The sequence below is a fragment of the Octodon degus genome, unplaced genomic scaffold (assembly GCF_000260255.1).
Source record: "Octodon degus isolate 3935 unplaced genomic scaffold, OctDeg1.0 scaffold00040, whole genome shotgun sequence".
Lineage (NCBI taxonomy): Eukaryota > Metazoa > Chordata > Mammalia > Rodentia > Octodontidae > Octodon > Octodon degus.
In genome coordinates, this window is record NW_004524616.1 from 2,649,705 (window position 1) to 2,665,650 (window position 15,946).

Consider the following 15,946-nt stretch of genomic DNA (forward strand, 5'->3'; position numbering starts at 1 on the left):
AGAGAGACAGAGAAAGAGACAGACGGAGAGAGAGAGAACACTGTGCTTCTTCTTCTAAGGTCCTAAGGTATAACCTCATCCTGAGGACTCTAACCTCATGATCTACTCTAACCTTAATGATCTGTCAAAGGTCTCCTGTCCAAATACTGTCCCCGCGAGGATTAGAGCTTCAATATATGAATTTGGGTCACTTTGGGCTCTCTGAAACCCATGTCCTTCTCACATGCAAAATATATTCATTCCATTTCTATAGCCACAAAAGCCTTAATTCATTTCAACACCAATTCTGATGTTTAAATATCATCTAAACTGAATATGGATGAGACTCAAGCTATGATTCATAGTGAGAAAAAAACTCTTTTCCAACTGTGAACCTATAAACTCAGACAAGTTATATGCTTCTAAAATACAGTGGTGCCATAGACATCAGCCAGACTATTCCATTCTAAAATAGAAAATAGGAAGAGAAAGGGGCCCAAGTCCAAATACAATTCCAGACATGACTAGGAAATGTCCTTTACACTTCAAGGCTCAGGAACATCCCTTTTGACCATCATGAAGGATGAAATCCATCCTATTATATGAAATATGTCAAGCACAGAAGGACAAGTAGTACATGTTCCCATTTGGGGAAGCATAAAAAGTTGATCACATAGAAGTAGGAGATCACTAGAGCTTGCTAGAAGTTAAGAAGGATAGAGGACCAGGGGATAGAGAGAGGGTACGTGAGGGGACCCAAGTGCAACTGGGAGGAAGCAGTTCTGGTGTTCCACACCATAGCTAAACAATGGTAGGCTATAGCAATTCATCTGTCCATTTAAAAATAGCTAAAGAGTTTGAAAGTTCCCAACACATAGAAATAATAAGAGAAGAAATGGAGACATTGTATACCTGTAGTGAATTACAATGATGTGATATAATATTAATATTACATATCATTAAATATAAAAATGTAGAATAGTCTTCTTTGGATTAATTCCCTGTCCTCCACAACTCCCATGGCAGAGGTGGGGAAAGGGAGATACTCCATGACTCTACTGGGGCTCTGTCCTCACGGCTCTCTGCCTCTTCGCACAGCTTGCCAGGTGGGGTGCTGCCCTGCGAAACCCTGGTAGCATTCTCTTAGAGTAAGCATTCTCTTATTTTGCAATATGGATAGTCCAGCTGTTTTCCAAATCTTCAAGTTCTGATTCCTTCTTGCTCAAGTCTCTCTTCTTTTGCATTTCAGTACAGACACTCAAGAGGAAGCCAGCCTGAATCCTTCAACATTGGCCTTAAAATCTCCTCAGCTAATTTTCCAATTTGAATCTCCACAAGTTCTACCTGGCAGACACTAGAGCCCAGTTCAGACAAGTCCATTGCCCTTTTACAGCAAGGAGTGCTTTCCTTTTAGCTGCCAATAGCGTGTCCTTCATTTCTGGGGAGTGATAGTTCCCCTTAACGTCTGTGTTTATGATGTGCATCTCACAACTCTTCTGCTGCTCAGTTAGCAGCTCTAACTGCTTCCACATTTTTAGATAGCTGTAGAAGTATCTCACTGCTCATGACCAGAGTCTTTTAAGTCAACAAATGACACCTTAGCAAACTATGAGTTGTGACCACAGACAAGAGTGAATATTTAAATTTTAAAATAATTATTACAGTAAAAGACAGATTGCCACGAGTCCCCTTAAAATGCTTTCCCTTGCCTTAAACACACTCTTCCCGTCATTCTTGCCACTCCTTGAAGCCAATCTGAAGTCCTCTCTCCAGAGTGTCTTTAGTTGAGCTATCCTGACTACCTCAGTGTATTGAATTGATTCAAAACATTTTCCATTTATGGGCATGGTGACCTTGGGGAAGAGCCAGAGGTCACTTGGTGCCAGATCCAGTGACTAAGGTAGGTGAGGACACACCGTAATATTTCTGTGAGCCTGCATTTCTGTCGAGTGGCATTTGTCAACAGCCTTCACCTTATTTTTTATCTCACCTTGTAAATGCACTTACAGTAGTGGACTTTCAGAACTGCTGCAGAAAGGGGCAAAAGTGGTAGGATAAATGTTTTTAAAATGAAGGGGAATAGTCTGAGGGATATTAATGGCAATATATCATTTACTATAATAAAATTTTTTAATTTATTTTTAATTAATTTTATTGATACATTTTAGATATACACAATGATCATAAAATCCAAGAGTCTGATAACCTTTCTTCATTCTGTCATACTTTGTCGTGCAACTCAGTCAGTATCTGCTGGTCCAGTCCAGTCTTTATCTCTGACTCTTGTTGAGGTGCTAATTAAGTTCATAAGCAATCCTATCATTAAGATGATAGGAGTTCATGGGGAGTTTGCACAATACATGATCTATCTCTATTCTCTTTTTTCCATTCCCTTCCCTTCAACCCTCTTCCCTTTTTTTTTTTTAACAAGAGCTTTGTTTCCATTTTTTTCACTTTTATTCTCATTTTTTTTCTTTACCTTTCCTTCTTTTCCCCCACTCCCTTCTGTAGTTGAACATGTTTTCCCTATTTCACAAAATCGATTATATATTTTGATCGTTATTTACCAGAGAAACATGCCATATTTAAGTGTGCATATCCAATTCATTTCACTCAAGAATATTAGGACCGGGCTGATAGCTCAGCGAACTAAAGTGCCTGCTTAGGCAGAGCATAGCAGGGTTTGATCCCCAGCGTGCCATGTTGGCCAGGGATCAAACCCACAGGTGTCGGATCTATGTAGTGAGACCCTGTAGACCCTGTAGATCCTGTCCTAAATGCAGAAAAATAAATAAATAAATAAATGAATAAATAAATATTAAAAAAGTATAGTCTCAAGGTGCACCTATTTACCTAGAAGTGTCCCTGGTTTATTCTTCTCTAAGGCAGAGTAGTGCTCAGTTGTGCTAAAAGAAATATACCTTTATCCATTTATTGGTTGGTGGGCATTTAGGTTATTTCAAATATGTATCTATTACAGACTATGCTTCTGTAAACATGGGTGTGCACATGTGCAATGGTGTGATGCTTTGAATTCTTTAGGGAACATACCAGAAAATGGAATAGCTGAGCCAAATGGAATCTTGAATTATAGTTTGTTGAGGAATCACCACACTGATTTCCATAGTGGTTGCACCAGCCTACATTCCTACCATTGCAGAAGAGTTTCTTTTCCCCCACATCCCCTTCAGCATTTATTGTTGATTTCTTCATAATAGCCATTCTTTCTGGAGTGAAGTGGAATCTGTGTTATTTTAGTTTGTATCACTGAAATTCTCAGTGATGTTGAATTTTTTTTTATACATTTCTTTGCTGTTTCTGTTTCTTAACCATAGAAGTGTCTGCTCATTTCAGAGGCCCATTTTTGGATTTGGTCTTTAAATTTGGAGGTCTATTTTTTTTTTTTTTTGGTCTAATTGTTTTGAATCCTTTATGTATTCTACATATGGTCCTTAGCTGGCACGAGTTTTTTCCACTCTGTGGGTTTTCTTCTCATTCGATGATTTCTTTTGCTATGCAAAAGCTTTTTAGTAAGATAAGACCCCAGTTATCGATTCTTTGTGATATGCCCTGTGAGGTTGGGGTTTTATTAATAAAATCTTTGCCTGTACCTATGTCTTCAAGAGTTCTACTATTCTCTTTTCCAACAGACTTAGTGTTTCTTTTTTTAATATTTAGATATTTGATCCATTTCAATTTAGTTTTTTTCATAGTGAGGCATATGGGTTCAGTTTTAAGCTTTAGCATGTGGAAAACAAGTTTTTCCAGCACCATTTATTAAAGAGTAATGTTAGTGAAGGTGTTTGGCCCATTTGTTAAAAAAAAAAAGTGTCTAAGTTATTTGCTCTTATTTCTGCATGTTCTAATCTGTTCCATTGATCCTTGGATCTGTTTTTTATTTATTTAATTTTCTGATGGTAGCATGCTGTTTTGATCATGGTAGCTTTATAGTATACTTTCAAATTGGGATTGTAATGCCCCTTGTCTTGCCTTTGTTGCCCAGAATTACTTTTGCTATTCTAGGTCTTTCTGGTTCCAGTTGAATTTTAGTATTGTTTTCTCTGATTTTGTAAGCTATGCTATTGATATTTTGATCAGCATTGCATTAAATCTGTGTAATAATTTTGGGAGTATGGCCATTTTCACTATCACATTTTTCCTACCCAAGAACAAGGTAGGAAAAATCTTTAAACTCTTTAAAATTTAAACACACACTGTAACTTACTAGTTTTTCTGTATCTACTGGGGAATTAAGCAAAAGAAATTGTGCTGTCCCCAGCATGGAGCCTGGCGGTCGAATAATAAGAGTATCAGCAAAGCCAGCATCTGGTGAGGGCTGTCTCGTTAGCTGGCAGCTGACTGACTTCTCACTCTGTGCTCACGTAGTGGGGAGTGGGCATCATCATAGCTCCATGTTCATTCTGCTCAGGGAGCCAAGATCAATGCTCTGCAGTCCCAAAGGATGGTCTCGTCATTGTATCTGTGTAGTTCACTCAACAGAGTTCAATGCACCTCTCAGCATTGATATCATCATTGTCCTTACTCCTCTCCTGCCCTGAGGAGTCATAATGTTATCTGTGAAGCACGTTCACATTTTGATAAGCAATTCATGTTAACGGAAGAGGATCCTCTATGTAAGCCAGATGCACAGTTTTTCCATGGACAGAACAGGTATTACCTGCTTCTATCTTATAATGCACTTGTCTCCTTTTCTAAAGGCATCTAGGGGCCGGGGAGATGGCTCAGTAGAATAAGCACTTCCCTGACAAGCACAAGGGTCTGAGTTCAATCCCTGGCTCAGCCAAAAAATATAAATAAATAAATAAATAAATAAATAAATAAATCTAATGAGTGTAAAGATAGTATATTGATGTTTAAACAGGCCAGAAGCAAAAGAATCACATCATCTACTTAAAAGGTGTAACACCTCATCCTCAAATTACTTCCTCCGATAACTTCCTCCTAATTCTGATTCACAACAGGTCTGGAAACTCCCATCAGTTTCTGAGGATGATCAAAGTCTTTACAAATGTGTCCCTTAACTGTTAACCTGCCTTTTCATCTCTTGGCTCTTAGTTACCTGTTGCCCTTGAAGGGAAAAGGTCCATGTCTTTAGTAGATTTTAGTCTCCAAGTTAAGATAGGCAACTCTGCGCCTTTGCACTAAAATCTTAGCTGCTACTCTTGCTTTTGTACTCCTGAAGTAGAAGTATAAGTATAACACACTCTTTACTTGTGAATTTTACCTTTTTTATTGTTCATTTTTTATAGTCTGTATTCTGAATTTATATGTTTTGTTAGAGCAGTTTTATGTATTCTGTTACATACTGTAACTTTCCATTGTACCTTATATCACACATTGTAAATGTATGTTTCTGTGTGTACTGTGTATAAGTATTTATGTTTCTTTATTTAGACTTTCGATTCCACTAACATAGAAGCCGTATTGTTTTCTCCTCACTGTATCCCTAGTGCAGAAGAAGTGCTGCAATACAGTAGGCATTCACTAAGGAATTGGCAAGTGAATAAATACATAATTATGTATTTATTACATAAAAATATGAATTATAGTGCAATTTTAAATTTAAAACTAGAAAAATAAGTTAATAAGTAAGCTAAAGATAGTTTGATTACTTTTATAATAAGCTGACAAGCTGTGAAGGTGAATGTAACTTACCTAATCAATGTATTTGACCTGTACTAATAAAAAAATTGTATTCATAATGGTAGCAAGAAAACTAAAAAATGTATTTAACACAAGAAATATCACACTTGGACCCTGAATGAAAACTACAAATATTATTAAAGTAACAGTCTAAATAAATGAAGAGATAGCGCCTCCACAGAAGTGTTAAATTCACTCACATGGTCTTCTAAAATAAATGCAGAAAGCCCCACACTTGTGAGTCACTTTCCTATGGCATTCATTGGCTAGTTCATTCAAGATTAACAAATTATTTTGGTTTCAAGAGGACAAAGAGACAATAGTCTTAGAAACAGCAGTGACATGAAATAAGTAAAAGATTTATGAAAAAAGTATGGTAGGCATAAAATCCTAGAAGCTCAAAGAGGCTAAGCCTAGCCCAACTCTTGTTGGTGCAGGTGGCAAGAACATTGTGGAGTAACCTACAGTGTCTTTGCCTAATAAGGATCCATTTTGGCAATAGCCATAAAGCCTCTAGAAGTGCCTGACACTGAAGTGATGGTCTGTTTCCCCTATGTCATTCCCAAGCTGACATTTGTTTTTAAACCTTACTTAAAAAGAATGAAAAGTCTGAACTAATCTTAGGGGTCACCTCTTTGTACTTTATGATCCCGTAAGTGGCCAGCATTGATTGGTCACGCAGAGTTGAGCCTTTCTTCCCATCAGCGCTGTTGAACACTCAGCCCGTTGGTCACTAATATTTCTATGCTCATGTCTTTGGCAATAAGAACCCCTCTCCCGTATTCCGTCCACTGTCAGGAAGCACTGCACTGGGAACTCCTTGGACTTCCCAGCAGCCTCATCGCATGATCCATCTTACGGGTGAAGTAGCTTTTTTCTCACAGACAAAGACACTGAAGCTCTGAATGTGAGTGACTGGAGTTAGCACTCAGATCCTCCTGCCTTCCGAGCTCAGACACCCGACTGCACTACCTCGTAATACTTACTTATCCAAGGAAAATGCACACCCTTTCCTTCTACTCCATTTAGTTCATCAGTCAGTTATCATTTGTTAAACATCTGGAAAGGGCCAAGTATGTGATAAACGTGATTATTCAATTCAGCATCTGCACTTAACCTAATACAGGAATTTTATTCATTCAACAAAATATCAAAGGTGAAGTATTTTCTGGCCGTCTTGCTTACATCTCATGTAAAAACATGAAATCCTGTTAGTCATTTAAAGACACTTGAAATAGGCTGCCCTCTAATGGACAGCTGTGAAAACTGTAATCCAGTTTTTAATTCTTCCTCCAAGTTAAAACAACAGATAAACTTGCTTTTTCCAGAATTTCTTTTTAAAGTTTTTGCTTCATTATGAAGTTCTCCACCTAGAAGGCCAGGGAGATAGCTCAGTGGAGTAAGTGCTCGCCTGGCAAGTGCTGCAAGGTCCTGAGTTCAATCCTTCATAACACACACACACACACACACACACACACACGCGCGTGCGCGCACAAACATTCTCCACCTTACTCCTAGCATTTGAACACAAGCTTAATGCTTTCTGCACTACTTTCTATCTTGAACTTCCTTGTTATGTTTCAAAGAAGAGAAAAGGAGCGTCAGTACAAATGTGGATCTCTTTATAACAAACTCATATATCATTTTAAACTTCAGTTTACTGGACACTTGCCTAGCATTTTATGAAAATACTTATATAAGTCACCTTGTAAGGTTTCAAACAGGCATCTCAGCAGCTGAATCAGCCCACTGAAATATTTCGTTTGGATCAGTGAAATTATAAGCTTTAAAAATTATATTTCATAGGAAATTCTAGTTTTATGCCATTTTTATAAAAGTGGGATATCTGCCATTGTTGAGCATATACATCATGGCAACAATATTCCACAAAAAGGGTTATAATTGATATTTTCCTGGTTGGAAGTCTAGCTTGGGAACATTTGCACATCTTTTTTTTTCATTCATAAAACTGAGACTGTCCTCTTCTCTCCTTTAAGAGACCATATCACATTCGCTCCAGTACTTCCAGTAAGGAAATCGTGCACATGTTTGAGACCGCTATAGTGACTTACCCTTCTGCCTGGTCACAGGAGATGGTGTCACTTCTTAAAAAGGTAAGACTGAGCATCAAAAAGCAGTGCTAAAAGGAGCCACATTTGCTGCTTTAAGGGTAGAAATTAGCATGTATAATGCTGGGCCAGCTGTGATAATGCCATTTCTAGAATGGTTGTTACAGCCAATGGCTTTCGACAAGGTGGCTTGAATCAACCCCAGGTTCACTTGTATGTCTCAAAGCTTTCTCGGACTCACTGTCCAAATGCAATTCTTAATCTCTGTATTTCCTAGGTTTCTTTCAATGCTCCCTCTTTCAGAATAATCTCCCTATCCATCTACTCAGACAAGCCAACACCAGGGCTCAGTCATCATTGCCATATTTAAAGTTCTGAACATTTTAAGTAATTTTTGAGTGTTTCACCTGTCTACTTCTCTGCTCATACTTCGCCAGTTCTCCTGCCAGCAAGGCTTGTCTTATAAGTGGTTTGTCCTCCTGCATGGTTCCTGTTGCATTGTGTTCTCTACCCTGCCCCAACTGAGTGTTTTCCTGCTGGTCTTAGAAAGAAAAGCAAGGACTATACTGGATTATTTTGCTGAATTCACGCACCTATAATATTTAAATGGCAATAGAATACCCTTCTCTGACAAAACTAAACAATGAAAGGGGATACAGATGAAGGACCATTTTGTATCTGTATATACAGAGTAGTTAGGATACATATACAGCTACTTTCTCTTAATTCAATGAGAAGTAAGATTTGTACTAAGTGTTTGGACAAGATATAATGTCTGCATCTTACACTATGAATAACTACTATGAAGGCAACAATATGCAATGTATTAATTACTGTTACTGTTCTACTATCCTGTTTTGAAACTGCCTCATTACTATTTGTTTCTCAATAAAATTATTTAGAAAAAGAAATTAAAATAAATAAATAAAATAAGACAGCAAATAAAAAAAGAAAGAAAAGCAAAATAATTTGCATGATCCGAAGTGATCTGACTGCCTCCCAAGCTTTATTTTTGACCACTCCCAAACTGCCCTTGAGTTTCTTCTTTTTCTTCCTGTCATTCTCTTTCTTCTCCTTTCTTCACTCTCACAGAGCAGCCTGCCCTCACCACAGCCTTTGCACGTATGCATCACTTTCTGGAACACTACTGTGCACCCAAGCCTCCTCTAGCTCCCTCCCTGCACTTAGTACTACTCACCAAGATTCACCGATTGGTTCTTAGCCCAAGAATTTCTTCCTTAAAAGTCCATATAAATACAGAAATAGAGACATTTGGAAACATTTGTAGTGGTTTAACAGTGCTGTAATCCCATGGTCAGTGGGCTTGCCTCATTGAATAGTTTCAAACTTATTTAGCTGATGGAAAACTCCAGTCATGATTTGGATATCATCTGTAGCTGCATACTAGACATATGCAGAAGGACCACATGTTGGTTTGAGTGGGTTAGAAAAATAAGCAAACAAAAATATCTAGCCTTTTGGCATAGTTTGAGAAGTACATCTTCAGATCTTAGTTCAAATATCACTTCCTTGAGGAGACTTCCTCTGTTTCAAGTTCCCTGACACTCTTTTCCCTTATAGTGTTTTGCTTGGTTTGCAATCATCCCTAGATTGCTGGGCTCCTTGGGCCAATGTCTATGCTATAGGAAGCTGAGTGAGTTTAGGAACTGCGTCTGACTGTAGCATGTCATTCTCAGCATCTAGCAGAGTGGTACAAGTTGTTAAATATTTTAAAGAATGAGGTGAAACTTTTGTTCATGAAACTTTCGTGCTGCTTGTGTTCATCAAGTGGCCTAAACCAATCATAGCAGGGGCTCACTAGTTTATTTTTAAAAATAAATCAAAACAAAGTATAAGGAGCTCTAGAGGATAGGCTGATGTGTTTTGTTTGTTGTTTTACTTCTTTTTTTCCCTTTAGGAGAGAAAATTGCCCAGGATGTAGTTGGCAAAGGAAAAAAGTATTAGAGGCTAAATATTCAAAACCCGTGTCCCTTGTCTTTGGGGCTAAGTTAACTGTTTTGGGGTAGGGATGCTGGCATTGGTAATGTCAGTGATGAAGGATGAGAAACTCCATAAGCAAATAGGGCTCAACTCCGGGATGAGCCTCATTCACCTGGCAGTACACCTGGATAGTCCATGACTGACCTTCCGAGAGTGTTCACACATGGGACCAGCATTTCCCATTTGAGCTGCGCAATTGGCCTGATGGTGGCTTTGGAGTGGTTAGCGGGAAAACCTTTAAATCCATTAGTAGAAACCAGAAGCAGTAATGTTTGTAAGGTATATCATAGCTGTGCTGCTTCTAGTGTATTGTAGTTAGTTAGAAAAACTGCTAAAATTTATAGGGAGAACCAGTTTCCTTTGTGAAAATATAAGACCGTTTCTCGAGGGCTATCCAGGTAGCTCAGCAGACTAAAGTGCCTGAAGTGCCTGTTTAGACTGAGCACAGTGACTGGGGTTCAATCCCCAGCATGCTATGCCAGCCCCCCCCCCACCCCGGGGCACCCTGAGATGGCAATTAAGACTGGGCATGGTGGCACGTACCTGTAATCCCAGCACATAGAAGGCTGAAAACAGGAGGATCACTACCAGTCCTATCTACGTAGGCTAAATACATAAAGAGAACATTTTTCTCCTGAGTGGATGCTCTATAAAGGTCTTTACATACATGGCCTCATTTAACCTTGGTTAGAACCTTATGAAATAAGTTTTTACCTCTTTTTTTTTTTTACACATTGGTAAAGTGGGCTTTTGAGAACAAACTTGTCCATAGTAAGGTGATGCAGGAACTAAAGACAAATTAGTCTCCATTCTACTGAGTCGTTATGTCCATCGTTTGCAGTAAGGTCAGAGAAGAGAGGATCACCTCACATCTTTCAGTCTTATGTGAAAGCATGAAAAGGGAATTTGTATGACTTTCCCTCTAAGTGTTGACTTTTCTCTCAACTGAGATATCTGTATTCCTTTGGCAGCTACTTGAACCCAATCCAGACCAACGCTTTTCTCGCTTGAGTGACATTCAGAACTTCCCATATATGAATGATATGAACTGGGATGCAGTTTTTGAGAAGAGGCTCATTCCAGGCTTTATTCCTAATGTGAGTCAATCCTGACAACCCTGTAGTAATTTCATTTGGTGCACCTTACTCTGTGTGCATGACCCACATATTAATCACACAAGTGTGGGAGAGCCCAAATTCCTATGTTACAGAAGAGGAATCCAAGGCACCCGTGTGGTAAGTGGGTCACCAAAAGTCACCCCACCAGCAAGTGGCCTCACTAAGCTCAGTGCAGCTGGAGTTGGAGCTAATGATCCTCAAAACATTTTTGCTGTCTTTGTTAGAAATAAGTTCTAGTCTCCCAAATAGTATTTTCTACGAATCTTCTGGTTGAACAAATGTTGTCTAATTCCAAAGATTCAGTAATTCATGCCCAGGAAGGCTTGTGAAGTAAGAGAATTGCTCTTGAGGTGAGAGATTAATTTTTACTATCCACCCCTCTTTCTTTGCTAGTTTTTAGTTTTTGTTTGTTTGTTTGGTACTGGGGATTGAACCCAGGGCTTTCACACTGAGCTACATTTCCAGCCGAATTTTTATCTTCTATTCTGAGATGGAGTCTCACTAAATGGTCAAAGCTGAGTTTGAATTTGTGATACCCCTCCTTCAGCCTCCCAGAATGCTAAGATTACAAGTATGCAGTACCACACCTGAACCTTCGCTAGTTTTATCTCATGAGTTTATAAATTTAAGAACTAGCTACTAAAAAGTAATTCCCACTCAGCACCTAAGCCAAGGAACATCTCTTTGTCAGTGCACATTGCTGGTAAAGCCTAGGTCAACGAGCTCTGTGGTGGCTTCTAATTCCTTCTCTGGCTCAGCCTGGAACTGCATTATGCATTTGGTTTAAGGAACACATAATTGGGAAGAATACGGAGGAATAATGTCCCCTTACAGGACCTGTAGAAACAATTCAGAGTTCGCTCCGCAGGGCCTGGTGGGGCACTTGCTCTGGGCTGTGGAGATGTGCTAGCTCCCGTACACAGCTAGGCAGGGATGCCAGCAGGTGAAAATGTGAAGTAAGGGAGAAAATAGTTCTAAGGGTAGACTAACGAGAGAGACCCAGTTCTTTCTGGCCCTTACTGTAGGGTCCAGCAGTGAGGAGCTGTACCCTGTTTGGTGTCTCACACAATGGTTGTCTAGGTAGCCCCTTGCCCATTCTCTGTTTGTCATTCACATCACCCTAAGAGAAGCTTGGCTTAGTGGTTTCTCTGGTTTTACTGTGAATCTGAATTATCCAGGAGCTTATTAAAGGGAGCTCCTCAGCTCAACCTCCTGAGCAGAAGCCCTGGTTTGGCAGGCAGGGGGACCAGGACACAAGGATCTCTGTTCACATGGTCATCAGAAGAAGCCTTGAGAAATTCAGTAGCTCAAACTTGAGAAAAATCATTTAGTTCTGCTTTTTTATTTGGCAAGAGCTACCTGGAAATTTAAAAACAATAAACAAAGCATAATATTAAGGAATATGAAAAGTCATGCTGGCAATAACTAATAGAGCTTAGACCTGGAATCCAACCCTGTTCTCCTTACACTGCCCCGTTGAGGCCACTGTTAGCCTCTGTGTCAGGTTTGCTGTGCTCTTAGTGTGTCAGGAGGACCTGAACAGAGAGCCAACCTCTCTTCCTTGCAGAAAGGCAGGCTGAATTGTGATCCTACCTTTGAACTGGAAGAAATGATTCTGGAATCCAAACCTCTTCATAAGAAAAAGAAGCGTTTGGCAAAGAAAGAGAAGGAAATGAGGAAATGTGACTCCTCTCAGGTAACTAAAGCTCCACTGCACTGGGGTGAGAGGCTTGCCCAGGAAGGCTGTCACCCTGGAGGGCCACCGTCTCAACACCCTGGCTCTTACTAGAGGTGGGAGGGCTCATGCTAAGGGCTGGGTACAACCACATCTACCATGGTTCCAGCAGGCTGTGCGCAGGCTGCTCCAGAACAGCACCCATCAAGTGCTTGGAGGGGGATGGGTGAGTGGACCAAGACTAGATGCACTTTGTCACCCATACCTGCCCCATGGAAGCTCCCATGGCTTTGATACACTGCTGAGCTGCAGAACAGTCAGGTCAGACAGATTCACCGCCACGCTTGGAGAAGTGTAGGGATTCCTAACTGCCACCTACCTAGAGACTTCATTTAATCTCCATCTCAGAAGCTACTGTGGGGTTTAGTTTGGGCTGTTTGTGAGCAGGCAACCTGCAGGGTATCGGCTGTGTGAGGAGCCTCACTGACCTGCTAACCATTCCTCTGTTTGTTCCATTGCTCACCCTGTGAAGACGGGCCTTCTTCAGGAGCATCTTGAGTCTGTCCAGAAGGAATTTATAATTTTCAACCGAGAAAAGTAAGTCAGTATTAGGAGACCAGTCATGGAAAATGATGGTGTTTCAGGGATTTAATACATTTTCAGGGATTACATTATTTTTGAGCACTTTTTTAAAAAAAATTTTATAGTTACACAAACGATACACAGCCACTATGATTTTTTTGAAAAATACAGGAACCCTTTTTTGTTTTCTTATAAGGAATTTAAATTCTCAATTAGTCTAGCATGAAATTTTTGTCTATGGGAAGGGCAGGAGATGGGACACGTACATTTACAATCAATGACTTTTTAAGGTTTCCTTGGCTCATTCCAGTTTATAAATGGTTGGGTATATGCTAACATTTTAAAAGAGCTTAAGATTTGCATTCTTCTTCTCACAGAATAAAACTGTTCTTTTCTTTTTAGAGTAAAAAGAGACTTGAATAAAAGACAAGCAAATCTAGCCTTGGAACAAACCAAAAGCCCACAAGAAGACAGCCAGAACAACAACCTGTAAAGCCCTCAGTGTCTGCTTGAACATCTCTGGCATCTCAGGCCAGAAACTTCTGATTGTCCACTGCAGGAAGAGCTGACAGTAGTTCTTGCCACTGCACACCTCATGCTTAGCAATGTGAAGGCACATCCTTCGAAGGGTGCAGCATGATCCAGACCGGAGCTCCTGGGACCTCACTCCACTACTAACTCACTCTGTGACCTTGAGCAAGTCATTTAATCCCCTTTCTGCTTCAGTTCATCATCCAGAAGGAAAGGGGTTATACCAGCTGAGCTGTACCTTGCCATTTTACTGCCACAGTTGCTATTCTACATGGCCTTTGTATTTTAAAAGAAATATCTGGATGTAGATTTATTTTTCCATTCCTTCTGATTACACTGTGATGGATGGACACCGGATACAGTGAACTGTTTCAGAGCTAGAAAACCTCATAAAGAGGTCAAAATTGCAAAGCCTACAGAGGCAGGAATGAAGAGTTTCATGGGGAAGAAAGGCATTGGGTCAGATTACAGCAGCACAGGTTAGTCAGACCCTTGGTGCTGTGTGAGGAACCCATCCACCAGGTAGCCTGAGCTTGGCAGTGATGAGACGATTCCTAACATGGAAAACAGCAAATGCTACAAATCAGGGCAACTTTTTTCCCTTTCTACAAGCTAATCATTAATATTAGCACCCCACTTGCCTTCCTCCAGTGTGCATGATGTTTAATGGCCAGATGTCCCCTGAAAGTTAGCAGAGATTGGCTCCAGAGAGGATTACAACACTAGTAGTGTATTTAGATTTATTTCCCAATGTGGAGCAATTGCAAGGATGAGGAATACATTGTAAGTTAGAAGTGAATTTGCCACAAAGTAAAATTTATCCTTGGAAAATCTCTGTTATCCCTAATACCACGAAGGAAGCAGCTTTTCTCAGGGAGCCTGGCATGACAAGGTGCCCTTCCATAAGGAAAGAAGTCACTCATTTTATTTCATTCTTTATTCTTTATTATATTTTGCCTAATGTTGCAAACCAGAATACTGAGCAAGTTTTCCAGGACCAGAAGATTAGGAGTGCACCCAGAGCAGGAGGCCACTCACACATTTGTGTGCTCAAGTTCAGAGCAGCCAAGGGACAGCAGTATCATGTCTCATTTCCTTATGCTTACTGCAAGAATGGCAGGCACGATTGCCTATTTGAAATACTACTCTCTTTTTTCTTTACATTTTATTTATTTATTCACAAAGTTTAACTCACTTCAATGTGCATATAACTTCACTGTAGATCTTTACAGAAGTACTATTTTGAGCATCCCACCAATGACACTGGGTAGAATCCAGCCTCGAACAGGCTTTGTGGAGGATTGTGCTAACCTCTTAAGGAAAGATGTTCTAGACGGTCCCTGCCAATGCAGAGTACAGGCCTCCACGATAACAGTAAGGTAGCAGCAGAGAAGATCAGAATGTCGCCGCTTTGAAAAGCTGAATGGGTAGGAATAGACAAGAGAAGAGAGAGAGATAGCTGCCCACTGCTTCAGCAGCGATTTTAGAGGAAGGTCACATTAGGGCAGCTAATCATGGATGGAAAGCTGGAGTTCAGCATAAGATTACCGTGTATGAGTTAATAGACCCAGAATTTCTGTCCCATTTGTGAAATAATGCCTCTCTGCTTTAGGAGAAACCATGTTTTTGTTAAAAACAAAAACAAAAAAAATCATCTATGTGATTCCTTTTCTCTAAAGTTCCCATATGTTAGTTACCTATGCTGTTTAGAATTTTCCCCCCAAACATTACAAACTCAAAGCACTTATTAGGATTGATTTTTACAGAGAAGAATGGATTTAAAAGGAACAATGAAAAGGTGACTGAATTCAACTCCAGACCAGTAACACCACAAGCATCCAGTTTCCATCCTTTGGTCTTTTATTTAAACCTTGAGGTGCTGCGGACTTGGGTCTGCTGCCACCTGGTTCTTCCTCTTGCCGAGACCTTGCGCGCATCCTCAAAGGAGAGCTTTCCAGAAACATATACCAAGGGGCAGGGGACCTGTCCGTCCTCCAAGCTGAAGAGTGCTGACGGTGTGTGCTGTTTCATGTTTGTCCAGTTTAACTTGGGCGACAAGTCCGCACCATCTCTGTAGTTTGAGTCCTTTATTTTTATTACGAGTGAGATGATTTCTGTGCCTGAAACACCACTGTTGACTTTCAGAACCTGGACTCGCTGATGAGAGAACAGTGTTTGGTGATGAAGTGGGTCTCCCCTTCAGATGATGGGCCACAGTGTAATTTGAGAGAAAAAATAGGGGGGTGGACCAGTAGTTCGGTGGTGGTGGAGGGTGTACTTAGCACAGTGGGGCCTGGGTTTCACCCCTTAATTCAACAAAGATGACC

General features: G+C 40.2%; 1 protein-coding gene across 3 annotated transcripts in view; it reads left to right on the top strand.

Moving 5' to 3' along the window:
- Stk32a (serine/threonine kinase 32A) overlaps positions 1–15,946 on the top strand; it is a 121,854-nt gene extending 105,908 nt beyond the window's left edge. For 2 of the 3 annotated variants that reach the window (XM_023715372.1, XM_004631258.2), the window contains 5 exons: positions 7,641–7,757; positions 10,685–10,810; positions 12,399–12,527; positions 13,039–13,103; positions 13,491–15,946. In XM_023715372.1, coding sequence (XP_023571140.1) covers positions 7,641–7,757; positions 10,685–10,810; positions 12,399–12,527; positions 13,039–13,103; positions 13,491–13,581 — 528 coding nt within the window. In that variant the 3' untranslated portion in view covers positions 13,582–15,946. The remainder of the gene's footprint in view (positions 1–7,640; positions 7,758–10,684; positions 10,811–12,398; positions 12,528–13,038; positions 13,104–13,490) is intronic. The other variant, XM_023715373.1, reaches the window with a different exon arrangement.